At 56.6% G+C, this 27,702-nt stretch overlaps 3 protein-coding genes across 5 annotated transcripts; 1 reads left to right on the forward strand and 2 right to left on the reverse strand.

Moving 5' to 3' along the window:
- The first annotated feature begins 207 nt into the window (after positions 1-207).
- On the forward strand, positions 208-2,662 carry RPL36A (ribosomal protein L36a). The gene is made up of 5 exons (XM_075763374.1): positions 208-340; positions 650-755; positions 981-1,048; positions 2,389-2,511; positions 2,596-2,662. Exons 1-5 carry the CDS (start codon positions 272-274, stop codon positions 2,614-2,616), a joined length of 387 nt encoding a protein of 128 aa, XP_075619489.1. The 5' UTR covers positions 208-271; the 3' UTR covers positions 2,617-2,662.
- Positions 2,663-4,042: 1,380 nt separating this feature from the next.
- On the reverse strand, positions 4,043-10,136 carry GLA (galactosidase alpha). Its single transcript, XM_075763373.1, has 7 exons — positions 9,931-10,136; positions 9,418-9,592; positions 9,011-9,188; positions 7,403-7,494; positions 6,309-6,470; positions 5,502-5,699; positions 4,043-5,288 (listed from the first exon to the last, which is right to left on the reverse strand). Exons 1-7 carry the CDS (start codon positions 10,110-10,112, stop codon positions 5,025-5,027), a joined length of 1,251 nt encoding a protein of 416 aa, XP_075619488.1. The 5' UTR covers positions 10,113-10,136; the 3' UTR covers positions 4,043-5,024.
- Positions 10,137-14,772: 4,636 nt separating this feature from the next.
- On the reverse strand, positions 14,773-25,976 carry LOC104642277 (glycine receptor subunit alpha-4). Of its 3 annotated transcripts, XM_075763377.1 has the most exons (9): positions 25,694-25,905; positions 23,031-23,164; positions 22,605-22,672; positions 21,601-21,824; positions 21,408-21,490; positions 21,106-21,246; positions 20,808-21,022; positions 20,348-20,497; positions 14,773-16,865 (listed from the first exon to the last, which is right to left on the reverse strand). In XM_075763377.1, the coding sequence occupies exons 1-9, from the start codon at positions 25,777-25,779 to the stop codon at positions 16,578-16,580; spliced, it is 1,389 nt and encodes a 462-aa protein (XP_075619492.1). In that variant the 5' UTR covers positions 25,780-25,905; the 3' UTR covers positions 14,773-16,577. The 3 variants fall into 3 exon arrangements, with proteins under 3 accessions (XP_075619492.1, XP_075619491.1, XP_075619493.1); XM_075763376.1 differs by lacking the exon at positions 22,605-22,672 and having other exon boundaries at positions 25,694-25,976; XM_075763378.1 differs by lacking the exons at positions 21,106-21,246; positions 22,605-22,672 and having other exon boundaries at positions 16,449-16,865; positions 25,694-25,976.
- Between the last annotated feature and the right edge of the window lie 1,726 nt (positions 25,977-27,702).

Consider the following 27,702-nt stretch of genomic DNA (forward strand, 5'->3'; position numbering starts at 1 on the left):
CTGGGCTATGGGGTGGGCAGGGATGAGCGCCATGTTCCTGTTGGCTGCCTGCCCCTGCTCCCCACGTCCCTGTGTATCCCATAGACACCCTCCCAGTCACCTCCTGGCACCTCCACAACCACGTACCCCCACTCCTCCGCAGCACCCCACCCCGCAAACCCCGCACCCCCCAGATTCCCTGCGCCCCCGCCCTGCTCTCCTCCCACTAGGAGGGGGCGCTGCAGGTCCAGTGTCTGACGCGCCGCTCGCCTTCTCTGCGCGCCTACTCTCTATGGTCCCCCGCTCCCATCTGCTTCCGCTTCCGGGGCGCTCCTCCTTTTCGGGCTGCACCGACAAGATGGTGAGTAGCGGCAGTAGTGGGTTGTGTGTTCGGCTCTATCTGCTGCCATCCACCCCGACGGCGGCTCGCTTCGCCCGCCCGAGGCGCCGACTGCTGTGGTAGGCGCTTGGCTGGCGGCTACGCCGGGTTGAGGCGGCGGGGGGGAGGCAGTAGGCCCGGGATGGTGGCGTAGGGCCTCCTTGAGCGAAGGGAAGGGCCGCCGGGCTATGCTCGGCAGCGCTGGGGCGAGGGGCCCCTGGAGCGCGGCGTGGCGTCTCTCCAGCTCCCTGCGCAGTTCCTGGCCGTGCTGACAGACTTCTGCTCCTCCAGGTGAACGTCCCGAAAACCCGCCGGACCTACTGCAAGAAATGCGGCAAGCACCAGCCGCACAAAGTCACCCAGTACAAGAAGGGGAAGGACTCCCTCTACGCCCAGGGTAGGGACGGGTGTGCTCTGGGGGAAGTTACATGAGGCTTGCATGGTCGTGCCCCGTGCCAGGGTCATGCTTGTGGGCTGAGCGTATGGCTATAAGAGAAGGCGAGATTGTTTCTGATCGGTTGTGCATCTGCAGGTTGAGACCTGTGAGGGTCTGGAGAGAGCGTGAGTTGCATTTGTGGCATGTCTTGAGTTGTTGCCTAAACAGAGCTATTTCCTCCTGTAGGAAAAAGACGCTACGATAGGAAGCAAAGTGGCTATGGGGGCCAGACAAAACCTATCTTCCGTAAGAAGGTGAGTGCTGCTCCTGGAAGGAGGACCCAAAACTTTCTTGGCAATTCACATGCCCAGCTGAAGAGGAACGCTTGAGCCTCCTGCAGCCTTCTGGTGGTCCCGTGCTCAAGCCATGTTATGGTAGCTCTGTGCTGGTAGTGTTGTCTAGGGAGTGTAAGTTCCCCATCCACATCTGTTCATCTTCCCTGCTACTCCTGTCTCATGTAGATGTTCCTTTTTTTGCAGGAGTGGTGCAGTGTGTGTTTGCAGAGCAGGTTTTGCAGGGAGCCTTGATGCTGTAGGGGAGTGGGGTCTTACTGGAAATGATACTTTTAATAAAAGTAGTGTTTTCCTTATTGCTTGCTAAAGGGTAAAAGTATGGCAAAGGGAAAGGGAGCCTGCTGCTTGCTTTTCTTATGTTCTTGAAGTGTCAGTAGTTTATCACTGAAACTTTTTGCTGGGTTTGTGAGGCTTTCTGCATAATGAGGCTGGCTTCACTGCAAGGATATGATGGAAACAAAGCGTGTGCAACTCCTAGGGGTATTGCAGAACACGACATAGTTTTCTTGCAGTCTGCTGTGTTCAGGGAAATCAATGTCCCTGAGCCAGTAAATGAGAGCTGCTGTGTTAGGCCTTTCCTGAGAGTCTCAAAGCAGCAGTGGAAGGGCAGCAGTGCATTCTGTTACAGATGAGTTGCAGAAACCTGCTGCTGTCATCCTTCCTCTTCAGTGTGGGTACCCAGGACTGTAGTCTTGCAGCATGTTTTTCCTCTGTGCCTCTATGTACCTTCTGCCAAAGACTTGAGGGGGGAGGGCAAAAATCTGTAGTATTTACAGCAGGGAAGCAAAACCTGATGGGTTGATTTGTTACAGGTTTTGTATGATCTGTTTAGTTAAGCTTATAGAGCTGCTTGGCTTGTTGCTGGAAAGCCCTGGTGGTCTGCTGGAGATGTTCAGGAAGTCTTCCAGCAAGAAGAAAAAAATGAGACATGTTTTTTCAAGTTGACTTTCTGCCAGGAAGTGGGGAGACCTTGCAGCAGAAGCGCCTGTTCTTTGGTGTGTTCACTGGCACCAGAGGTCTTCCAGCATGGCTGATCTCTGCAGGGGACCAGCCCTGCCCCACTAAATGCTTTTGCCAGTGTCTTTTATTATGAAGGTACAGATCCACTATACTTTTGTACTGGTCCTTAAGGTGCCTTGTTTTTAATGGAGGGAGCTGAACTGCATTGGTAGTCTTTTTCTTTACACTTTAAGAACAAGCTGCTGAATCTTCAGGAATGCAGATAAGTTTTTCCTGAGAGCGGCAATTTGTCTGCTTATGGACGCTTTTTTCATTGATGTGCTGTGCTCCTCTCCTCCCAGGCTAAGACCACAAAGAAGATTGTGCTGAGGCTGGAGTGTGTGGAGCCTAACTGCAGGTCCAAGAGGATGCTGGCGATTAAGCGGTGCAAGCACTTTGAACTGGGAGGAGACAAGAAGAGAAAGGTATGTTTGTGTACTGCAAGTGACTGAGAAAAGGTGGTGACATTCAGTGGTGAATAAACTCACTCTGTCTCTTCCTTCTTACAGGGCCAGGTGATCCAGTTTTAAGCTCCATCCTACTTGTTATGGACCTTATTAAAGTATTTGGAAGTGATCTGTTGCTGGTCTTTTGTATATCGTCTCTTGGTGGGGTGGGACTTGCAAGTACGTAAACCCAACAGGAATGTGTTGCTTGCAAAGTTGCTTAGTAAATGAACAGTTTGTAATCTGAAGGCTTTTGAAAAAACCCTGCCAATGGGCTGGGATCTTCTGACTGTGTTACTAAGAGGTGTTTTAGAATATATGTAGAGCCTGAGGCTCTGATGGATTTTTTGCACCAGTGGCTTCTTTGCGTGAGTGTTGCGCTGTTGCTTTTCTCCAGGCTTATGTGCTTCCATGGTAGAAGGCTGTCTTCAAAAAGGCCTCCTCTAATTTCTGCAGCTTGTTTCATTTAAACCAGTTCATGTTTCTATTATAGCAGTTTCATTTCGGGAATGCTATGGTGAAGGTGGATTGTTGGTAGATGAAGTAGTGATTGAAAAGAGGAAAAAAAAATCGAAGCAGAGCTGCCTGAGTATGCCTTTTTCCTCTCCAAGCCCTTGCCCAAGAGGAGAGGCAGGTAAGATTCCTTGCATCCAGCAATGGTTTCGACACAGAGTTGATTACCAGAGTAATCCAGACTCCTCTGAACAGCACCTTTACTTGGCTGTAGGCCCCTCTTTACAAACAGTGCCCTAAGGGGCATTGGCATGAGCAAAGGCCCTGGAGCAGCTAGTGAGTTTAGCACCAGGGGCTTCATCTGATCATGTGTCACTTGCACTATTAGGTGGTGGTTAATGTGCTGTGGCTCAGCCGTGGCCTGTGTGCAGTGTCTGTGAGTTACGGTAGCTCAGAGATGGGAGAGGGACAGCTTCATGCTGTTACACTGAGAGTATGATAGGCCTCAGCTGCCTGCCCCCTGGGTCTGACTGCTTTTGGCACCACTTCTTTGAATTTTCCTTAAAAGAAAAAGCCCAAGCACAGCATTTGAAACAAGTTTCAAATGAGCATTGACTGATAGGCAACTCTTGAGACTGTGGTATGTTACAAGACAGCCTACCCTGGGCTTTGAGGAGATCATCCACTTGAGGGATCAGTATGCTGCCTGTGAGTAGGAAGTCCACTGTCAGCAGATGCTGGGAATGCAACGTGGAACGCTCAAGAGTAACTCTCTTGTGGAAATAAAGCTGGAGGATGGAGAAATGCCTCTTCACATGTTTACAGGGACCAAGAGTGCTCAGTTACCGAACAGTAACAGAATTTGTGTTTGCTTATTCAATACTGGCAGATGTGATTGGCATTTTCAAACTGCTGCTGCTTAAGCTGTTAGCAGTAGTGGCTTTGGCCTCTGCCTGTGAGATGGACTATATGGCTGCATTGTGTCAGCTTTACTGAGCACTGTTTGTAGTAATTGTGACAAATTCCACAAGAACTGAGTGACTGGAACAAACTGGCCTGTTTTCTAAAGTCTGATTTTAATTTCAGATACCATGCTGTACAGTGGAACTAAGAAAAAGCTTAGTCTTTTTAAGGGACACTTTAATCAAAGTGTTTAATCACAGAAATGAGAACAAATCAAGTCACCTGGATTGTGTAGTAGTCATAATGTACTTCTATGTGATGGTTGTGTAAGCAGTTAAGTGTCCATTTCCCGTGTTGGAAGGACCTGTGTTATTCGACCTAAAGGCTACTGTCAGCAGTGGAAAGCAAGCACGCAGGTATTTCTGGAAGGCAGCTTACTGAGGAAGGGGACACCAGTGACCCCCTGAAGAGTGGAGAGGGAACTCATCTAAAGTGACAGCCAGTGGTGAGAGGAAGATTGCTGGGGTAAGGAGAAACCTTCAAAAGCCGAGTCCTAAGGCATGTTTATACTAAGCAGGCAGCTGTCAAGAAACCAGTTGCTAAGAAATGCAGTGATTTTGGCCAGTCCCTGAGTTGTCAGAAAGTGGAAGATGTCCATTCTCTGAAGAGAGTGTTGTATTTCTTCAGTAGGAGTAGGAACAGCTTTTCTTGGACTCTGTGCCCTGGCAAAGGAAGAGCAAGGCAGCCAGGGTGTTTCCCTATTGTCCCTGAAATCCTCAAGGAGAGGTGTAGGATGCTGTATGTATCCTTTGCATTTCTTTGGTTGGTAGTGGCAGTGGGCATTAACAGGAGTTTCTGCCCTGCTGGGGCCCTTATAGCCCCTTGGAGAAGGAGTCAGGTGAGATGCCAGAGAAAGGGTAAACAGAAGAGAAGCATTGCCCCTTTCTCTGTTATCTCTTGGTGACGGAGTGATGGGTATTTGCCACGTTAGGCTGAAAGTTCAAAGTCCACATAGAAGCACTTGAGTAGTGAATGCTTAAGGGGAGAACAAAGGCAATTTGCTTGGAGGAAGGAGACAGGCTTCTTGTGACAAGAAGTTTAGACAGAGTCTGAGGCTTATGAAAAGATTGTGCCTCCTATAGTGCCACTACTTTCAGCAGCACAGTGCCTGTTGGGTTCACCTCCAAGCTCAGGGAGGAGACCCAGCTGTAAACCCCCCAGTCCCTGCTGGCTGGAAGGACCTGCTGGATGGAGCATGCTGGGTTGCAGGCCAGCCCATTGCCAAGGAAGGTGAGGGAGAAGGTGAAGTTCTGGGGTCCCCCAATCTCCTGCTGGTTCAGCACTGCCACAGCATAGGCTTGGCCAGACAGGGGCCGCTCCCACAGCTCAAAGTTCTTGTCCTGCCAAGTAGAAAAATCAGGGCTTACGTTAGGGGAGGCAGAACTGATTTTCATACAGGTTTTCATACCTGTCTGTTAAAGCAGGATTCAGGAACAAGCGGGCTCACTGGGCTCCCATTCCCAAACCCTCAACACTCCTCTATGCTCCGTATGTCCCCTTTCTGAGGGGGCTGGCTGCCTGTGCCCCATGCCACATCCCCAGCCCTGCCATACCTTGGTGATCTGGTATCCCTGCTTGCCCAGCAGATCCTGGTTGATGGCAATCACCTCTTTGTTCTGGAGCAGCCACTTGGCTTCAGGACTAATGTGCCGCAGATCGTTGGACATGAAGAGGGGAGCTGCCATAATAGCCCACATTGCCATCTGAGTCACTGCCTGGTCCCAGCTCAGCCCAAAGTTTCCAATCACCAGCTGTGACAAGAAAACAAAAATGCCTGGTAACACTGCCTGCCAAGGAGAAACTGGGCCAACCTGAGCATTGGTAAATGGCAGGATGCTGAGGGTGGGACCCCTATTTGGGGACTGGTAGATAGGCTGAGTGTCAGGAGCAGGACCAGCTGGTTCGGAAAGGCAAGGCAGACTAGTGCAGCAATTTAGGATGAACCACTGGTGGAGGTAAAGGAAGATCCTTAACTGGCTAGGCAGCATTTAAGAATCTGCTTTTGGATGCAGCTATTCCTTCCTTGCAATGCTGGCACCCAGCAGTTTTACCCTCTGGTGGGAGATCAGCACTTTGGAGACCGTCTCCTGCTGCCATGCCTGTGTTCTGAACTGGCACTGGTTGTACAGGCTGCATTACAGAGAGAGCAATTCCTTGGTACTGTCCATAGCTGTAGTTCTCTCTCCTTTTCCAGCCAGGGACCCCCTCAGCAGGTTCCTGATTCTAGGGCCCCATCAGAGCCCTTCCCCTCAGTGTTTTTCCCCCAATTCTCTCCCTCCCCATTCATCTCAGACTACAGCCAAGGAAAAGATTTTTTTTTTTGTTGGTGCTGCAAGGGAGGTGGGTGTTGCTCTACTTGCCATGTCAGGATCATTCCAGCCCCCTGGCCCAGCTATCTTCACAATGCTGTCTTGGTGAAGTGCTGTCCAGTCCAAAATACTCTTGATGCTGCTCCAGGAATCATAGACATCAAAAAAGTTCCTCCAGTGATTGCAGTACTGTTTGATCTCTGTGTAATTGGGCTGCCAAAACAATTAGTGCGATTAGCCAGAGAGCCTGACTGTACAAGACCAAGACCGTATACAAGGCTAGACTGGATCAGGGATAATGTGAGGGAAAACTATGGTAGCACCTTTCATCACCAGCTACCTGGATGAGCTAGTGTATGTTGGTCCCCTAGGATGCCTTGTGCCCAGGAACTCCAGTCTGCCATTCTCCAGATAACACTATTGCTTCCCTTGGGATAATAGTTGTGGCCACTTAGCCCTGTTAAAAAATTCCTTTGAGTGTTATTTTACTTTACGGTGTGATGGGACCGGTGGGATTAAACTGTGACATCAGTAATTACTGCCATTTATTGGGTTTACACCCTTTGGTGACTAATGCATTTAACTCCCAGTGGGAGGGAATGCCAGCATCCTGTCATGGTGGCACAGGGGAAGCCAGCTATGCGTGGAGAGAAACACGTTGGTCATGGACGCTGGCTGTAGAAATCTGTCGGTAAACATTGTGGAGAACTCCCATTAAATAGGCTGTCCTAAAATCTCTCTCCTGATCCCTAGAGGTAACTGTAAAGCTCACTCTGCAGCACTCTGCATCCAGGAGGAATAACACCAAACTGTCTGCTAGCTGTGTGTCTGTATTGCCAATGTTTTGTTGCTTGGTTCCTTGGAGACAGAAAGCAGATGGATGCTGCTGTGTTCTTTGGCATGCGTCAGCTGGGTTGTGCCTTCATGCTGCAGGATCCTACTGAATTATTTTCAGCAGAAATAATGTCTTGCCTCAGGAATGCTTCAGGGCTCTACAGGAAAAAGTGGTTTTCTTCCACCTTACAGTACTGTTCTCTGTCAGACCAGAGAGCAGCAAGTTTCTCACGAGGCTGTTTTGCAGTTTTAATGCTTTTCTCTTCTTCCCACTTTCAGCCCCAGGATAAGCCTTGAGAAACACTCCTTACCTGCTGCACAGGCCTCAAATAGAAAGGCCACTCACAGGAGTACACAATGCTCCTTCCAGTCTTGTTCAGGGCCAGAGACATGCGCCTGTAACCTAAAGGAAGAAGACAGAGATTACATAATCTCAGAGGAACTAATCTGATGTCACAGGTACAGGTTTCAGTTCAACTCTTACAAAAATCAAGGCTGAACACATTATTGTGGCTGAAACACCATAAGGAGGACAGGGGAGCTTATAGTCTGCAGTCTCCTGCCTCCCAAAGATAGGTGAGCTTCTTCACAGCTTTGCTACAAGTCATGGGCAGGCTTATTGCTCTGAGACTCTTTGTACATACAGCCATTGGAAGAAGCTGCAGTTTTGCTGTGTGGCATTTTTTTCTCTAGATACCTGGGATATACACGTTGGTATCTGTGAAGCTGCTTAGTACAGCTTCGCTGGGTAATGTTGCAGGAGTATGCTCTTATGAGGTATTTGCGCCGTATGGATTAGGCAGAAAGGCAAATGCACTATTTTTTTCCTGTCCTTGTCCCCAGGCAGCCCTGTTAAGTCCCTTTTAATCAGCAGAGAGGGAACAAAAAGTCCGTTGTGTTGTGTCCCCCCCCTCAAACTGCTTCAATACAACTGGATTGTATCTGGGTTACACATATGAGTCAACAAGAGTTTTCAGCTCAGCTGTCACTTATGGTGCTGAGTTGTGCTCCTGGCTGCGGCAGCTGGCATATGCACCACCAACTGGCTTCAATGGGATTGTCGTTTGAGCAGGTTCTCCCTTCCAGGCAGAGCCAGAACTGCGTACAGGATTCCTGCTGCCAAACACCGTGGTGCTGACTATGCCAGGAGTGAGACCCCAGTCAAGAGAAAACTGCCTTCCGAATTGCATCGTTCTTCCCACAAATCTGCTCCTGTGGCACTGGGATTTGCTTGTGCTTGCAGAGAGTCTGTAGCCAAGCCCCCTCGGCACAATGAGCTACTGAGCTTTCAGCTGCTGACTTGCCAGCCTGTGTGCAAATAACTTCTGAACTGGGATTTAACACACTGGTGTGCTTTAAAATGAAAACCCCAGTAGGATTTTCATGCCAGAAATCCCTTCATTTCTTTTCTGTTAAAAGCCCTAATAACTGCCCTTTTTACGGCTGACATGAGCTGTTCTAGCTTCAAGCTGATCCGTGTTGACATGGCCTCATCAAAGGAATTAAGGGATAAGTGTGTGAAATGCTTTGAGCTTTCCGCTAAGGGCACTGCAGAAGGGCAAAGCCTCTGCTGCATTAAGAGCTAAGGCAGCAGTCTGCACAGATTGCCCCCAGAACATGCAGTCGATGTTTCTGTGCTCGGCATGATGTGGTCTCTGGTGTGAGAAAGCTGCTTTTTTCAAGCTGTGCATACCAGTGAAAGCTCCAGGAGGCTGAATAGATAAAAAACACTTGGGCTAGCAACACTCACTACTTTGGGCTTGGGAACAGAGTCTCATACCTGCTTTTGTAAGCAAATCCCTTAAATGACTATGGACAGGGAAAAGCAACTCCCTGGAGCCCGCTCTGGGCCTAAAATTGCTGCTGCCTGCAGAAAATTCCCACTCTGTGGCACAGTGCTGTCTCGAGCCCACACCTACCTTCTGCCAGCAGCTCCAACGTGCCAGAGTTGCAGCCATCAAACTTCAGCAGGTCCACGCCCCAGGAGGCAAACGTTTGAGCATCCAGGTCATAGTGGTTGTAACTGCCAGGGAAGCCAGCACATGTCTTGTTTCCGACATCACTGTAGATTCCCAGCTTCAGCCCCTTGGAGTGGACCTGTACTTGCAGACAGAAAGAGAACTGGGGATGGGGCAGCTGTGAGATAGGAGGAAGCAAAGCTGGGCTAGCAAGGGAAGCAAAACTCCACTCTGGCAGGCAGGGCCTTAGCTCAGCAGCTACACAGCTGTTCCCCACCTGGCCTTCCCTCTCCTCCCCTACTCCCAGCGTGACTGCAGGTCAGGTCCTCAACTGCCATCACTGCCCTACACAGGCGAGTGGCACTCACGTAGTCGGCCAGCTTGCGGATCCCGCTGGGGAACCGTTTTGGGTCAGCCTGGAGCCTGCCACATTCATCCCGCGCCGGTGCCATCCAGCAGTCATCAATGCAGACAAACTCATAGCCTGCGTCCCTCCATCCCTCGGCAGCCATCACGTCAGCCATCTCCATGAAAAGTCGTTCACTGGGCACGGGGAGACAGCACAACCAGGAAAGAAAGTGGAGACCGTGACAACCCTATTTCTAGCACCGACACGGCAACCGTGTCGCCGTTCCGCCAAGAGGCTGGGCCGGCCGTGAACACACAAACGGCAGAGTGCGGGGAAGGCCCCGGCACGGGGGCGAGCCTGACTCTCTGCCCTGGCATAAGGAAGGCACACTGGGTGTCAGGGGACAGGGCCGCAGAGCATCGCACCGGGCCGGCTGTCTCCGTCTCTGACACCCCCAGTGCCGGTACCTAGGCTCCCCTGGGGCCCGTACCCCCCACCTCACTCCCGGGGCACCACCGCCCGCCGCCGGTACCTGACGCAGCGGTGCGGGTCAGTAGCGCAGTCGGTGGCGCAGAGGAAACGCTCCCAGTGCAGCCAGCCCATCGGTGGCGTCCGCGCCAGCCCGTTGTCCAATGCCAACACCACCGCCAGCGCTGCCGCCGCTACCAGGGCCCAGGGCAAGGCCCAGGGGACCGCCCGTCCCACCGCCACCATGGCCGCCGCCGAGCCGCCGTGACGATGGGCTGTCCAACCGGCCAATCGCCACGCAGGGCTCGTCACCCCCCTTCGCCAATCCTGAGTAGCGGGGCGGACTGCGGCCCGCCCTCTCTCCGGGCGGTCACGTGGATGTGGCGGTCACGTGAGCGAAGCGGAATGGCACATGGTGGCGGGGCCGAGTGTTGGTGGGGTTGGGGTTTGTTTGGGGCTGGTTGCTCGATGCTCGCTGGGGGATCCCCGGCGCCTCCGTGAGGTGCTAGGGGGGCTGCGCCTGGGGTGGGAGCCTATGCATGTGCCTACGGCTGGCCCGGTCCTGCAGCAGCGCGGCCCAGTGGCCAGGCTTAGGAGTGCAGGAGTTGTCCGTAGTGTCACCGAAATCCGGGAATAAACCTCATAACACCAATGTAGTGTTAAAAGGCAGGCATTCTTTATTGCAGCGCTAGATGCACAGGGGACAGCTCCACCCAACGTGCATGCCAGGTGATCACCAACACACAGGTTATCTAGGATCAAAACATACATATTCATTGTTTTTCTCAGAAAAGGCAGTCCTATGATAATCATTTCTTAGAATCCATTTCCATATTCTCCTCCCCATCACGCATGCTCAGTGATTTGAGTTGGTGGTCCTCAAGGGTCTCTGGTGGTCATCAGTGGTCTTGCACCCGTGTCCGCTGGGTGACCCTCTTCTTGCAGGCATGCGCAGTGTCCTTGCTGTGGATGCACCTGTCCGTAACGACTTACTTCATAAGATTAATATCTCCAAACCTATTGTTCAGTTTGGTAGGGACTGTACATGGAACATAGCAGCATTGTACCTTGCCATGGTCAGTTAGCTTCATTACTTATTACCTCGGTTACAAACTAATTATCTCAACCTGATTCTATAGTTTCTGTTTCAGAGCCCCTATCCCACGGCTACAGTAGGGGCATGGGGGGGATTGGGGTTGCCGTGAGTGCAAAGGCAGTAGTCTTGTGCGTATTCTGTGGTGTCAACGCTGGCTGTGTGAGCACAGGGTCATGTGGAAGGGGGGTTTGTTCCCCATGGGCCCGGGGCTTTGTTATGGCTCTGGTCTTCAGTGTGGCCTCAAAACCTCCTGCGAGCAGCTCCTGAATGAACCCTTTGATAGCACCTTCCTCCTCAGAGCACCTTCTTCCCCTTGTTCTGTTTCCTTCTCTGTCACCACTACCTCTTAACCTGCCTGGGTTCCTTCACCCCTCTGAGGCACACTGCCAGGTTCATCTTCCTCACTTTTCCTTTTACCTTGAGCACTACTGCTCCTTAACTGTGACAGCTTGTCCAGCATTAATGGAGGAGGAGTGGTTTGGTGATACAGCATTTCTTCAGACAGCATCTTATGGCCTGCTTGTCCTGGCTGTGTGGAGTATTTGGAGCACAGGGTTCTTGGGTGCCTTGGCTGTGCTGAGGAGTTGGCAGGGTCTCTACTGTGAGTTCAGGGTGTTTTATGGTACTGTAGGTTGGGAGGTAAGGAAGGGGAACGGGGTCTTTGCAGAGCTTGGCTCCCCTCTTGCAGGGATCCAAGGATCAGAGTAAAGCCTGGGGCTGGATCCAGTGCTGACAAGAGGCTGATACAGAATGTGGAGTATGGCCAGGCTATTTGCTGCCACTCTGCCTGCTTGTCAGGATCCTTGAGGGGCTGGATACAGTGTGTCTCTGCTTGGGGTGCCTGTGCCCTTCCAGGTCTTTTTACTCAAATATTGTGGTCTCTTCAAAGAAGTTCAGCCACAAGAGTAAGTCGTAGTCACTGGGCATTGCCCTGTTTGCACCAGTAAAATCAGCTTGACTGAGTGAGACGAGAACCTCTGGGAAGGGACAATGCTGGTGTCAGTGGGACCCGGAGCACCTGCATCCACGTCAGTGTCTCTGAGATGGGCCTCAGATTTAATCCATGGTTTTGCAGGAGTTACACAGCTGTGAGCACTGCTCGGCCTCACTCTGCTGGAGATATCGGCATTGGTAGCATGTGTGGCCTGTCAGGGAGGCATAGAGGCTCTCACTGCCAAGGCAGCACTGAGAGCAGTGGGAAACGAGGAGCCGATTCTTTTCCGCTGTGTGTCTCCGCCAGGGCTGGACCATCCCCTGCAGCCTTGCTGGAGCTCTTACAGTGGACCCTGCCACACCAAGAGGAGGGGAGCAGGATGGGACCGCTGCAGGGCCAGGGTCATCATGGCATTGGGCTCTGGGTGCCGCTGGTGTGCAGGGCCATGGAGGCATCTCGCTAGGTGTCCTCCCATCCTTGCTCTGGCGCATCCAGGGAACAAAAGCTCCTCAGAGCCCATGGTTTGATAATTGCTCCTTGTTTCAGTGCTGGGGTCCTCCCCTTGTCCCTTGAGGGGCTGAACCGCAGAGGCTTCTCCAAGTTGGACAAAACAAGCCATTTGGGGGGCTGGAAAACCTCATCGCTTTGTGGTTTTTTTTTTCTTGTGCAAAACCACAGCCCAGAGCTGGGCAGTTATCCAATATTCCCATGGCTTGGGAGTGCTGCAGTGCTGATACTTGCTTGTCTCCAGGCACCAGCCCTCCCTCGCTGTTCCTTCCCAGGTGTCCTGCCTGCCTCCAGGAGTACCTGGCACACCCACACCCCATGGGCTGAGGAATATGTGAGGTGCCCCATGGCCTGCATGTGCTGGCTGGCTTCCCCTGAGCGGTGCAGGCTGGTCCCAAGGCAATGCCAGGGAGGTGGATTGGAGTGTGGAGTTTGGCAGGGAGAGGGGGAAGAAGGGAAGGTTTGGCACTGCAATGCCACCACGCACACTGGCAGAGCTTAATTCCAGCAGGATCAAGGCCTTTGTGGTTGGCAGAGCAGGGGCCTGACTGGCGTGCCGTCACAGTGCACGCCCAGTGACGCATGTTTCCTTGGTCCCACGTGGGTGCCCCAGGGAGTCCTTGGGGCTGGTGAGGGGCCATGCTGCCCCAAAACTGTGTGTGCCCGTGGCTGCCTGGCCCTGGGCATGCTGTTGGCAGGCTGTCGGGAAGCTGCCAGCGCCGATGATACTCATTTTACTGTCTGGGAGTCCTGTTAACCTGGTGTTATTCCATTAACTTCCATTTAAACCAGCAATTAACTTGGTGATGGCTGTTAGTCCTGTGCATACAGCTGCTTCCTATGGTGGCTAGGATGCATCCCTCAATGTGTAGCCTTGGGTGGGAAATGGAAAACCGACTGTCCGAAGGCTGGGGGCTTTGCTGGGGCTCGGAGCCACCTGGACTGGCCCCTGGCCACACTACAACCTGTGGGAGGGCATGGGGCTCAGCATCCCCAGCCTGGGCTGTCCCCAAGATGTGAGGGACCCACTGGAGCTGTGTGCTGGAGGGCAGTGACAGCCCTGCAGCTTGATGGGTGTCCCAGAGGCTCCCAGTCCAAAGTGGGCTGCTGGGAGGACCAGGGGTGGGGGCTGAGTGCTACTTCTGACCCTGAAACTGCTCCTAGGGATGCCTGAACCACAAGGGTCTGCAGGGTCATGGGGCAGCACTCTCCTCATGCCTATGCTAGTGCAGTGGCAAACAGCAAGCCCCTACCCCCCTTGCTGTGACCAGCGCATGGGACCCGGGGGCTTTAGTTTAGGAAGGATGTGTTGGGCTTTTACCATTTTCAGTTTTGTGGGACGTGCCAGTTCACAGAGCTGGGTGGCTTAAGGGCTGACCACAGCATTTATCTCCAGACAGATGCCAGGTGCCCAGAGCTGGCAAGGGAGAGAAAGGAGAGCAGGGAGTGAAGAAACTGGGTGCGCCACAGTGGCATGAAACGGCTCCTGGATCTTCCCTTGGCCATGTCCTCTCTAGGTTTGGGGTGGGGGCGAGAGCAAGACCTCAGGGCGGGGTTGGTTTGTCGCATCTAAAGAACAACTCCAGCATCAAACCAGAGTGGGTGCACTTTGCTTTCTCTCCTCTCTGCCGCAGAAGACCCTGACGGGACTGGGTGTGCGATGGGGCTGCAAGGTACCAACAGAGCTGGTCTGTGAAACTTGGCCGGGAGGACAGAGGGAGATTGATGTTTGCTTGGGCATTCATCCCTCAGCTGCGGGCTCTGCCTACCCCTGCGCCAGCTGGAGACAAAAGCGCTGGCCCCGGATGGCACTGCAGGGCTGGCGTAAGCCCCCCGGGACAGCTGGCAGCTCTGTAAGGCTGGCGCCTGCCCAGCAAGCCAGTGTGAAGGGGCCACACAGGGAGGCTTGCATGTCGAGATGCTCGCCCATGTTCGGGTGTCTGAGATCCACCTCAGAGCCAGAGGCCCCCCTGGCCCCACATCTGCCCCATCTTGTGTTCTGTCCCCTGGCCAAGCCTGGATGGGGTGGAAAGGAGCTCGGGTGACCATGGGAAGCACCCCACAGAGTTGGGGCGGGGAGGGAGGAGGTTGTTGGGGTTTGGGACTGGGAGCTTGTGAGGGACTCCTGCCCAGCCCTGCTGGCATCTCCCACACAGGAGATAAAACCCAACAGTCATGACCAATTATGTCAGAAAAATCACACATGGAGGTAATGATATCTGGGTGTAAGTGTAGGTCAGGGCTCCTGTCCCCATAGGGCTGTTGCGTCCTTGTCCCCAGATCCCTCCCACACACAGGGGGCCCCATCGGGACCTGGAGCTGGCTGCAGGCTCCTCCGCAGAGACAAACCCCCAGTGCACCACTGCAAATCCCAGAAAGGCTTTATTTGCCTAGGAAGACTGATGCTGTTTAAAAGCCCTCTGCTGCTAGAGGATGGCTTGGCTGCCCAGCTCTTGCAGGTGCTGCCTGGGTACTGGCGCCTCCCTGTTCGGCACTGCCTTGGGGGACTGGGTGCCAGGCGAGATGAGGTGCACCCCTTCCTCCACCTCCAAACAGGGCCTCCCCAACAACAAGTCTTGAAAGCCTGGCCTGGATACATGGTGGGACCCCGCAAGGAGCCCCACAGTGGGGAAGGTGTGCACGGCAGTGGGATGGGCCTGTGTTTCTGCATAGGTCTGGCTTCAGCAGGCAGTGCTGGCCTCCCACCCATGTCCCCCTGCCCTGCAGGATCCTTTTTGCCATGACGGGCTCTTGCCATGCCATGCCATGGTGGCATCACAGCCTCCAAGGAAAGGGGTGAATCCCATTTCCATCCTGCCCTGCCTTTAAGATCCTAGGCCCTCTCCTGTGCCCAAGGCTGTGGGGGGATGGACCCCACTGGGCTACGAGCCCCCCATGGCTGGCTGTGAACAGGGGGAAAGGAGAGCATCAACACATTTCTCTCTGTAGGACCTACATAAACATCACCTACTGCTTTTATTTCCTGCTATGCACAGAGGATATCCAGGTCTTGAGAGCTGGCAGCCTTGCTGAGCTTGTTCTGTCGAGGTTTCAGATGCTCTCCTCTGCAGTGGAGGAGCATCAGGGGTGAATCTGCCTGGGGGATGCCATGCCTGGGCGCTGGGGTGGGGAGAAAGCTGGGGAACAGGGTGGTTTTCACCTCTGGCTCTCTGCTGGCACAGTGGTGTCATGGGAATGCAGCAATCTGGGGATGCCTCCACTCACTCTACTCCTCCAAAGGGATTGGCCAAGCTGCCCCCACTACTTTCTTCCCAAAAGTCTCCCTCGGAAGACAAGCTGTGGGCCCTGCTCTGCAGGTAGTGCAGTGCCAGCTCCTCAGTGCCAAGCAGCTCCCATCTGCAGCTGCAATGTCTGTCTGCACCCCTTCACTGTCAGCAGGACCGGGCTCATCTGCTACCTGTCCCAGGGCTGGCATTTCCTTGGAGGAAACTGAACCTGCTGCCCAGTGTCCCTGCCAGTCCTGCCTGCGGCCATGGTCATTGTGGGCAGCTCTGGACTCTGCAGGGAGGGCAGCATCCCTGACCCGCTACTTTGCTATGCGTTGGAGCTGTCTGGGGGCCAGAGGGACCCTGTCTGTTGCTGAGCTGGGGGCTATGGGGCCATAGCCAGCACCCCACAGAGTCTGGGCGCAGGCATGGGTGCTGCCTGCTCTTTCCTGCAATTGAGGTCCGGGCCAGGGGAGGAGGGAGGACTGCAGCCTCTTGCCTGGCTGCTTCTGGCCCACAGCTCAGTGATGCAGCCTGGAGAAGCAGCAGCCTGTCACAGATGGTGCGGAGAGATGGAGGGTGTTTGGCTCAAAGTTGGTGATCCCTGGCCACCAGCTGTGCAGCATCCCAAAGTACCAGGGGGTCCCCTGTGCCACAGCAGCACAACATCCCTGGGTACCTGGGGCTCCCCCAGCAGGAACCCATCGTGCAGGAGGCAGGAGGGTTCCCTCTCTCCAGCTGACTGTGGGGACCTGGGGTTGTTGATCCCCCCACTTGGTGCCCTGGCATCTGAAGGGACATGGGAGCTGCCACATGTCCAGGCTCCAAGGCCCAGCCTAGCTGTGCTGCTACTCTGGGACAGACGGAAATGTGGTTCTGACTCAGCTCGTGGTGCGCAGGTGCGCTGGGAGGGGTCTGACTGAGAGGCAGTCATGCTTTTCCAGGCCTCAGGGCACCGAGTGGATGTCCTCCGAGCGCAGCACTTTGTAGATTACCCAGTAGAAGACATTGAAGACCAGGAAGGTGAAAGGGAAGACTGCTCGGGAGATGGTGTCGATGCGCTTGGCATGGTCTGTGTAGCGCCTGTGGAGGCTCTCCCCTTCCCACAGCAGCATGCTGGCTGCGGGGGAGCTGTAGATGCTGGGGCCCTCCCCAGCCCCATCCTTTGACTGCAGGCAGTGGCCCAGCCCATAGCCTTGCAAGTAGAAGCGGCTCTCACGGGCAAGCTCTTCCTCCTAGTGAAGGGAAAGGCTGTCAGCCAGGGCACCCTGTGGGCACTGATGCTGCAGGGTGAGCAGGTACTTGTGGCTGCAAGTCCTATACACCACCCTCCCCACACTCCCTTCCCCGCTGGGTGATACGGTCATGAAAGTGCCCGGCACAAGGTTAGGTACTTTTTTCAGAAAGCCTGAAGCATGCAGGCAAAAGCACTGGGCTGACAGGCTGCAGGCAGAGACAGACAGTGGGGGGCGGGGGGTGTGTGTGCAGGGGTGAGCACTGACCGACTGCCTTGTCACCTGGCATGTGTTTTAAAGGTGCATCCAAATGCAACTCCAACCCTGGCAGCCCGATGCCAATCTCCCCCAGCCTCCTCCCGGCTCCAGCTCAGGTGTGCCTGGCTTTGTGGCAGCTGGGGGGACAGGGATGAACTGGGGGCGGGGGGGGGAATGGGCACGTGGGGGGTGCAGAGGATGCAGGTTGCATGGGAGTGCAGGACACAGGGGTACAAGGTGCACTAGGATGCAGAGCACTTAGGTGTGCAGGGTGCATTGGGGTGCAGGCACTGCTGTGGCAGCTGTCTTTGCTGCAGGGTGAAAGCATGCCTGTGCTGGTGAATAGGAGGGGACAGGCAGATTGCTGGGGCAGAGCTGGGCAGGGACGCAGGAGCCTGACTGCCATCAGGGTTTGCAGGGCCTCCCAGTCCCTCCAAGGGCCCAGACCAGCATTTCTGCTCATGGCTGCTTGGCAGGGGCTGCCCAGTGCAGCAGAGGAGGGAGGCTGAGAGAGCTGGACTCCTTTCTGGTCTCTCTGCCCTTGCTCACCCCATCTCTCCCCATGCTGGCAGGTGGCTGCAGGGAGGGCAGTGTGCCCCTGGGGCTGCATGCCCACGATAAAGCCTGCAAAAGTGCAGCGAGAGTCAGGCACCTGCCCTCACCCTCAGGCCGCAGCCTGCCATCATCGTTCACGGCACAGCCCTGCTCACCTCGCAGTCCCTCAGGTGTCAGCCAGCAGTGCCAGCACTCCTCCCCACCAACAGCTGTGCATTGTTAGCCACTTGCCTCATCCTGCTCTTTTATCCTTGGGGGGGATTGTGTGTGCAAAGATTTGGTGAGGGATTGGCAGGTGCAAGTCCAGGCTGCACGTGTGGCTCCTCTCTGAGCCCCTGGGCCACTCGTTTGGTCTCTGTGGCTGGTCCGCCTCTGCCACACTGGTGCCGTATCTGGCTGCAGTGGGTCTGTTCTTCCAGGCCAGCCCCTCGCCTTGCGCCATGCCCACACGCAGCTCGGGTGTCAGATTCCAAACGCTGTCTCCAACCGTCACTGCTCTCCAAATTGTGGAGAGCAGCCTCCTCGCTGAGGTCAGCTTGCACAGGTGCTCAGCCAGCAAGGGGGCTCTCATGCAGAGAGCTTGCGCCCTGGCATCTTTATTTAACTCACCAATCTGCCGGCTAAGCAAGATTTCTCAGTGGGAAGAGCAGCAGTGGCTCAAATTGCTGAAATTAGTTTTCATTTGCAGCGGAGTTCTATTCCCCTGCCCCAAGCTGAGCGCTTGCGGCCGCCCCGGGAGACGCGGTGGGGAGGAGCCGGGGTGCCCTGCGTGCTCTGGCGGGCAGCAGCTATTTCCCCAGCCCGGGGAGCCAGCGGGCCAAACCAGGGTGTTTTGGGGTAGGAGATAGCAGACTGGGAGTGCTGTTCCTCTCAGCTGGGTCGCTCTGGGCTGGGGCAGCCCCGGGGCCCTTGCTGGGGGCGGAGGCTGAGCGCAGGGAGCTCCCCGGGCCCGGCTTTGCAGCGTCTGTGGGAGGGATTTGCTTTCGGACTTCGGCACTCGGGCTGTGCCGCATCAGGCAGCGCTTGCACGGGAGATGCGAGCTGCGGGGCTCTGCTCTGGTTTCTGACCGAGCAGCAACCCAGGGTGCTCCTGGCTGCACCCAATGCCTTGCCAGCGGCACCCCGGGGTGGCTGTGCAGCCTCCACCTCAGGGCGGCTGCATTCTGGTCTGTTTTAAGCTGGCAGATGGTTCCTGGGTTCGGCAGAGCCTCCCCCCCCCGTCCCGGTTGGGTGGGTGTTCATATCCAAGAGTCGGTGCTCAGGGGCTGTGAAAGGCAGGGAGCAAGGAAGCGTGCTGGGGAGAGCTGGGAAGCATCTCCCGGCATCCAAGGGCTGATGGTGGTGGAGAGGAGGCTCGAGGCAGCTTGGCTGGGTGGGGAGGCAAGGATGTATCAGGCCTGATCTCCTCCCTGGAGCTGCAGTCGTCCCCCAACATCTCTCCACCAGCGTGGGAGCCTGCCCTGCAACACCACTCCCCTATCCCTTGAGCTGCAAAGTATCCGTGTGCCCTGAGCAACTGCCCGTGCTGGGAGTTACTGCAGGCAGCCACATGTACCTCAAACCTGCCTGTGCCAGGAAAGCTGGGCAGGCAGAGTCCTCACCCTGCCAGAGTTGTGGGCACAGCCTGGGGAGCTAGGCAGCAGCCCAGGAGCAGCCATCGGTCTGCCCCAGCATCACTCATCCCTCAGCAAAGGGTGTTTCACTGGTCCTGCTTTACAGAAGGGGAAACTGAGGCATGGAGTGGGGGTGTCTCCAGGGAAATCTGCTCCATTCCCACCCCTCTCTCAAGTCTCTTTTCAGCTCAGGGACCGTCAGCTCCATCCACTTTGCACATGCTCTGTGCAAATTACTGCCCTTCTTCCACAAGCCCTTGCTGGGCCCTGGGGCCAGCTCCTGGGGGGCTTGTTTTGGGGACCGGGGGGAGGGAAACTGGCTGGGGGTGCACTGCACTGCGTGGGGGGCTGCTGGAGGGTCGTGCTTTACCCGGGTGCTGGAGAGCTGCGAGAGCATCGTGTAGGTGTGCTCGCTGCTGTGCTGGCCGCTCAGCTGCTGCAGGGACTCCAGGCTGGCTGTCCCACTGCTCAGGCCCTTTTGGCATCCAACAGTGTGCACCAAACAGAAACAGGACAGTAGGTGATCGATGGCTCTGCCCCAGCGCTGGGGACAGTGGCTCTCCAGGCCCTGTTGTGCTCCTGTCTGCAAGCCCAGACTCTGTCCCTGTGTGCCACCAGATCCCCTTGGTGTTTCATTGCCCTGACATAAGCAGTGAGTCCCTGTCACCACCATGGCATAGCAAGGTGCCCAGGTTTGGGGCTGCAGGTAAGGGGAAAGGCTGTTTCCCCCACCCTTGCTGTTTATTTTTCTGCATTTTTAGAGGAAGCAAAGCCCAAGGATGAACTGGCAGGAGGAGGACAGCACCCTGAGTGTGTTTGTGCTTGCAGGACCTGAGGCACTCTGCACTGTACTGCTCAGGCAGGTAGAAGGACTGCGATGCTCGTGTGTCCCTGATGTGCCAGAGGGGCTGTCTGCAAGCCCCAGCCAGTGCGAGACAGCCCAGCACTGACCCCTGCCTCAGCAGCCACTGAGAAACTGGCCCTGCAGCCCTGGGGTGTCCCCTTGGTGGCTGAGGACAGGCAGACATTGTGACAGCGGTAGCAGGAGGAACTCACCATCCTCTGCCGCCGCTGGCGCCGGTGCAGGCGCATGAACTCCTTGTGCTGACGGGAGACGAAGTTCACGGCTGCGTACTCCAACAAGGCGGCAAAGACAAAGAGCAGGCACACAGCCATCCAGATGTCGATGGCCTTCACGTAGGAGACCTGTGAGGGTGAGAGAGGACTCAGGGACCCACTTCCCCCCACCTTGCTCATCCTCCTCACTGCCAGCTTTGCCCCACTGCCAAGGGGCACAGGAGCCCTCTCAGCTGGGACACATGGGCCAGAACTCACCTGGCTGAGCAGCACCATGTTCCCCCACAGCATATGTGGTGCCCCAGCCGGCAAGGCTACAGAGCCAGCCATTCCCAAGGGAAGGCTGCCCCTGGCCCTGGAGCACTGGGGGTGGCAGTGGGCACCACAGGTGCCGTGGGCAGGCTGCAGCACAGGAGCTCAGCATGGAGCCAACACTAACCTTGGGCAGGGAGGCACGGGAGCCGGCGCTCTGTGTGGTCATGGTGAGCACAGTGGTGATGCCTAAGCCCACCCGGGCTGGTGCCGCGTCCATGTTGATCCAGAAGGAGACCCAGGAGAGGATGACGATGAGCAGGCTGGGGATGTACATCTGGATCAGGTAGTAACCCATCTGCCTCTCCAGGTGGAACTTCACCTCAATGCAGGTGAACTTGCCTGCAGGGAAAGACAGCCCTGATGAGCAACAGGGACCCCCAGGCCATGGCAGGGGGGTGGCAGCAGGTCCCTGGGGTGCTCACCTGTGTTGTAGTACTTGGTGCAATAGCCCAGGTCCTTCTTATCCCTGAGGATGAACTGTGGGAGTGTCAAGCCCTCTGCCACCTGCACAGCCTCTTGCTCCTCCAACCACTCAAAGATGAGGTCGTTCATAGTGTAGCCAACTGGAGGGAACAGAGGGAGCCATGGGATGGGGGGCACACATGCACCCTGTTTATCGCCACCCTGATCCTTCCTGCTAACCTCCCTCGCAAGCAGGGAGATGCCAGCTTTTGGGATGGGATGGGGGGTTCAAGCACAACTTGAACCCCCCTCAGGTACTCACAGCTCTCCAGCTGCATGGTGCATGTTTGGATGTCCATGGGGAAGTTCTTGAGGTCCATGGGGCAGGACAGGATCAGTGTCAGCCTGGAGGAGGCAGAGGAAAGGAGGGCGTTGGGGGGAAAAAGCTGCCCCACAGGAGGCAAGAGGAAAGCTTTGCCTCCCCACTCAGGCACTGCACCAGAGAAGGGTTCTACCTAATGCTGTAGAGCACATTGCCATTCTTGAAGATGCGCAGCAGCTTGTTGTCAGTGGTGACGTCGTGGAAATTGGCCCCTTTCTCATTGGCAAAGAACAAGTCTGGCTTCCAGATGGAGTCGAGCATGGAGGGGTCAAGGTCAAGGGAGTTGTCAGGGTACTCGTGGTAAGCCAGGCGGGGGTCGTTCCACTGCTGACGCAGGAAGACATTCACCCGGTAGTCCTGGGGCAGAGGGCACCATGTCAGCCAGGAGCACCCCACAGTGCCCAGGGAGGAGGAGGAAGAGATGGAGGAGGAGATGGAAGGGGAAGGAGGTCTCTTAGTTGAGGCTCAGCCCTGCAGGTGCTGCCTGCCTGACACTAACCATGTCAGTGGTTAGTGGAGCAGGGGCAGCTCAGGAGCCTTCCCACACTGTTGGCAGCCAGGGGAAATTAAAAAGCCAAAGCCACAGCAGCTGAGAGGAGGAGAAGGAGGAGGACCGGTAGCTGCTGCCTACGGCACTCCCCGAAGGGCTCTGTGGCCCTGGGGAGGTGGGGGGAGGGGGTGATGTTGATGGTATTAAGGCTTTGCAGTAGCACAAATAGGGAATTTTTAGCCCTGGGGCTTCCTCAGATGAGTTCCTCCTGCAGTCGAGGAGGCTGGGGATGGTGGAGACAGAGAGCTCACTTGCATTGGTACAGCACCTGCTGAGCCTGTGAACAGCAGGGAGCTACTGCTGGCTGCCTTGCTCTGACCCTTCGAGGTATTTCTCCCAGCTCAGGCATGGGGAATGTGGCCCACACAGCCAAGCTCTGGTTAAGTGACCCCAGAAAAGCCACAGCCATTTGCTGTGGCTCTGCATGTCCCCACTGTAGCGCCAGGGCCAGCTCCAAAGAAGGGCTCACAGGACCCCTGTAAGCACAGCCACATGCTCAGGCACCAGGACCTGCATGATCCCTGGCAGAGCCACCGCCAGCCCTGAGGAGCCAGGAGAGGAGCCCATTGCATTGGCAAAACTCTCACCATGGTGGTCTCAGTGACAGAGCCGAAGCTATTGATGAAGATGTTGCATGTCACGTTGACGGGCGGACCTGAAAAACAGCATGAAGCTTCCTCTTGCCACTGGCCAGGGAGACACGTGCACCACACAGGCGTGTGTGGATGAATGTAGGTGAACATCCCCCCGCTCTCTGTAGTCACCCCCATAGTGTGTCAGGGTGAACCTCACCACACTCTGCAAGCACAGCAGCCACCTACACTGTCAGACAAAGCAGGCACACACAGGGCAGCTGTGATCGTGTGAGCAGTTGGGACTCTGGGGAGAGTTTTGGGACAGAGGGATGTGGGTCAAGGTCCTGCCCCCAAACCTATACCTGCCTGTTTGCTGGTTTTGGGCAGCCATAAGTGTGGGTCACTGCCAGGTTTGAGAGCCTCATGTCCTCCTCTTACCTTTGAAGTTGGGTCGAATCCGGGCGTCATACCCTGATGGTCGTCCCATAAGCTTGTCCAGGAAATCAGAGGGTGACATGGGCTGGGGCGAGCTTCGGGAAGCAGCTTTAATCTCCTCCCGCCCTGAGACCAGCCTGTGGGGCAGAGGAGGCAGGTTAGCTGCCTCCCAGCACCAGGCATCTGCAGGCACATTTTGGCACCCCACGGGGATTGCCAGCTGCCAAGGGACATGGCCATGCCTGCACCACATCCACTCCAGCGCTGAGTCAGCATGCTGACCCCTTCCTCCAGCTGTGGTCCTGGTGGCTTCCCCCCCTCACCTGCCACAGACTGAGTGCTATGCACCCGCATTTTGCCTGTCCCTCTGCCAGCAAAGCCCCTGCCCGCTATGTTCCCTGGCATGGTGTTCGGCACCAGGTGCCTCCCGGCTCCACGGCTGCGGTGGGGATGGAGCGCAGTGGGCGATGGCCTCGTGCTTGGCAGCCGGGCTCCGTGCTGGTGCTGGAAGGGGAAGGTGGGGAAGGTCGCTAACAGGTTCAATCGCCAGCCCCAGCTTGAGTTGCTGAGCAAACATCCATACTCTCCCTGGCATGGACTCATGGTTTGGGGGCTCTGGGGGACACAACACTCCCCCTCAAGCTGTGGGCTGGCCTAGAATGAGTGAGGAGATGCCCAGGAGCACAGCTGGGGTTGTGACACCTTGCCAGGGGGCAAGAAGACGTGGTAGGAGAGGAGCAGCAAAGCCCACCTGCACTGACCATGGTGCAGAGCTGACATGAGCTCTCCCATGCAGCGCTGCCAACAATGATGGAGACTTATTTAAAGTGACCTTGGAGGGGATATTTTTGTGAATGCATCTTAGCCTGCCAGTTTCTCTCCTTCCGTCAGTCTATAATGATCATTTCAAGGAACAGTGCAAGAGATGTTTGCTCACCACATTACCAGGCATGTGGCTGTGATGGAGAGGAATTAGCTGGAGACAAAGGGAGCTTTGAGCATGCTGCTGGTGCTGCTGCATGCTGCCTCATAACCCTGCCAGGTCCATGCTCAGGTGGGTTCCACTCCTGCTTGAAGCTACAAGCCCATTATCACAAGCCAAGGATGATGCTGGGAGCTGGGATCCCCTGGGACCCTCCTTGTTCCTACCATCACACCTTGTTCCTACCTCCTCTCAGGGGAGTGGGATTCATCGTGGAGGGGCTTCTGTGCATCCTTGCCAGCTAGAAACAGACACCCCAAAATGATCCAGCTGGCTAGGTTTTCCCTTAATTGGAGACGGGCAGCAGAGAGTACCTGAGATTGGTCATGGCCAAGAGCAAAAGGCTAGCAGAAATTCCCTCTCCAGGAGCTGCATTAGAGAGGTGTGCCTTTGGGAGGATGACTGCGAGAAGTCAGGGTAACAAGGAGTTAAGTCAGGCCTCTGCCTGCCACGTATCTGTGAACCATGTCCTCCTCTGCTGGAGAGGAGGATGGGGGTTGTCTCTTGGGGCATGTGGGAAGAAGGCTCCCTGGGCACCACAGCAACTAGCTCCTTGAAGAGGCTTAGTTAACTGGCCAAGCAATGGTGGATTTGCAGCCCCAGCGATGCTTGGACCTTGGGGACTGCAGGGGGTGCAGAAATGACCTGGGTGCAGGCACTGACAGGGCCGTGCTGGCACACAGCCCCTGGGTCCTGGCTCTTCTCAAGATTTGGCTGCTGCTCCCCATTTTGATATGATTTCCCCACTTCCCCACCACAAATGCTGTGGTTCCCCCCAGCACTGCTCCAGCCATAGTGGCCAAGTGGTGGGAGGGGGAGTGGGAGCAGGGAGCAGGCTCAGCCCTCCAATCCCTCCGTGCCTGGCCCACTCTCCCCTGCATCCCACCTTGTCCCAGATAGCACCCAAGGTGGCTGGAGAGGGAAAAAGGGACCCAGGGGCTTTAGATTTTCCACCCAAGTGGGACAAGAGTTGTTCCTGCACCCACGGGACCTTGGGCACCTACTGGTCTGGGCAGCCCAGGTGCTGGGTCAGGGACTGTCCTGAGCTCCCTCCAAACACTCAGAGCCAGGAGAGCATCTGGGCATCACAGAGGCTTTGCAGAGCTGGAGGAGAAAGAGCTGCATGGGCCATCACCTGGCTCAGCTTGCCCCTTCTCCCACTGTGGCAAGGGTCCCCAGCTGGCCTGGAGCCAGGGGGACCATCGGGGACCCAGCACTGGCGCAGGGGCTGCTGTGGACAGGCAGAGCCTGGCTCTGTGTGGCTGGGGCTGGAGGGGGAGGGTTTGGTGGGTCCCTGGGGTGCTGGGTCAGGGTCCCGGGGAACAGGGGGCAAAGCCAGATTTGGAGGAGCTCTGGCAGCCCGCAGGGAGGTCTGGATTGGGGCTGGGAAGGTTCTGGCTGGGGGGAGCAGCCCCTGGAGAGAGGTCCAGATGGGGGGTGGGGGTGTGGGTCCCAGGTCTGGGAGGGGACGCCTGGGTCCCGCAGGAGAGATCCACCTCTGAGAGGGGAGGATGCCCGTGTCCCGGAGGGGAAATGCGGCTCCCGGAGGGTGGGGGTCCGGGTGCCGGTGGAGGAAGTGCCGGGGGAGCGGTGCGGAGAGCAACGGCCCACGCAGCCCCACGGCCCGCGAGTGGGGGCCGCCCCGCCGGACGCGCAGCGCCGAGCACCCGCGCCGTGCGCTCACCTGAGCGGGCCGCGCCGGGGCAAGAGGCAGCCGAGGAGGAGGAGGAGGAGGAGGAAGGCGAGGGCGCCGGCCCGGAGCGCGCCCATCCCGCCGCAGCCCGCAGCCCCGCCGCCCCGGGCGCACGGGCATGACCCGACCGGCGGCGGCGGCGCCCCCGCTCCCGCTGCGCTGCGGCCGCTGCTGCTGCCGCTGCCGCCGCCCCCCTCCCGGTCCCGCTCCTCATAGTCCGGGCGAGCGGGAGCCCGCCGCAGGGTGGGCGCCGGCTGGCTGCGGGCCCCGGGAGCCGGGCGGAGCCTTGCCCGCCGCGGCGAGGAGGAGGCGGGCACGGCGGCGGGGGGCTCCCCACCGTGCCCGCCTCCTCCTCACTGCCTTGGGGACATCTGCCGCCCCGTCGGGGCTGTCCTGGAGCCCACGTCCTCCGTGGGGGCTCCTCAACGCGAGGCGGCAGGGCCCTGCCCCGGTGCTGGTGAGGGAGGCACCTCCCTGCGGGGTTTGCGAGGCTCCAGGGGCGCACCGGGGTCGGGGGGTGCGACGGGGCTGGGGGATGTGCTGGTGCGCTGGGATCGAGGGATGCGCCGGGATTTAGGGATGTGGCAGGGCTGATGGCTGTGTTGGGATCAAAGGATATGCTGGGCTTAGGGATGCCCCGGGGACGAGGGATGTGCTGGGGCTGAGGGATGCCCTGGAGGTAGTGCCCGTCTGAATGGGAGGGAGCGGCTGGGAATAGCTGGGGTCCTTCCTCCCTCTGCCTGGCCTGGCGGTGCCTGCCTCGGGGCTGCAGGTCAGGGGCGGCCCGCTTGCAAGGTGGTGCACAGACCGCTGGAGGCTCAGCCCTCCTGCTGGTACCCCTCTGCTTGCCTTTCCCAGATGCTCAGTGGATGGGCAATCCTGTCCCTCGGTAGGGGGGGGTAAACTTCTTGGAGAAGGCAAGATGGACAGTCGTGGGGAGCTGCAATGGCTGCCAGGGAGAGGGAAACTGAAGCAGAGGGAGGAGAGCTGCTTGTTAACCAGGGCAGCATAGACAGGGCTGGGACTTGGGCCCTGTCCCCTGGAGCCACCTGGCCTAGCCACAGAGTGACCTCTGGTCCTAGGCAATCTGTGATTAATTTGTGAGGAAGTGAATAGTATTGAAAAAAAGAGAAAAGCAGGGAATAAATGATTCTTAGCGGATATGTTGTTCAGGTTTCCGTTCACCCTTCTGTGGCTGGCTCATCTCATATATTTGTATTAATTACAGTTTGGCAGTGGCTACAGACTGCTGTATGAAGCCATTGCTGCACAAAGGAGGGGTCCACAAAGTAGGATCTGAGTGGAGGAGGAGGAGAGCATGGTACCCGCTGCACCCACTCTCCCCAGGGCAAGTGAAGGGCTCAGTCTGCGCTGGCTTTTCTTCAGCAGAAAGCCAGTGCAAGATTTCAAGAGCTCTCCGCTGAGCTTGCTGTAGGGAGGCAGTGTGAATGAGAGTTGGCTGTGTGAAGCCGAGCCTGGGGTGCCTTGTCCAGTGCAGGGGAGAGGACAGGGGGCTGTAGGCAGCAGGCACTTAGCTGTGAGGCAGTGTGCAGGAGTCCTTGTCCCCGCTCATCGGCTCTCCCAGCACCAGGAGGTGGGACAAGTCTCTTCCAATTACCGTTGCCATTAATGTTTATGGGGCCATGGTGCTGGGAGGCAAAAAGCAGGATCTGGAGTCCTGGAGTGTGGAGCAAACGCACATGGTGCAGCAGCTCCTCTTCCAGAGATTGTCTGAGCTAAGCGGACCTGACACTGTCAGGAGGAGGGGAGCCAACCATATCCTCTCTGCTCTCTGGAGAAACTGAGGCACTCACATAGCATGCCTGCATCCGCACCTGCATCCACAAAGGGGCCCAGGGGTGGTTGGAGTGCCATGGAGCCAGTTCTGCAGGTGGCCATGAGTATGAGCTCTCAAGATAACCAGTTACAACCCTTGGCTGCATGTGCTGCGGTTAGCTGTGCACCGGGGCCTAGCTAACGACGCCCTTGGAGAGGCCGGC

Source organism: Balearica regulorum, chromosome 11 (assembly GCF_011004875.1).
Source record: "Balearica regulorum gibbericeps isolate bBalReg1 chromosome 11, bBalReg1.pri, whole genome shotgun sequence".
Taxonomy (NCBI): Eukaryota; Metazoa; Chordata; class Aves; order Gruiformes; family Gruidae; genus Balearica; species Balearica regulorum.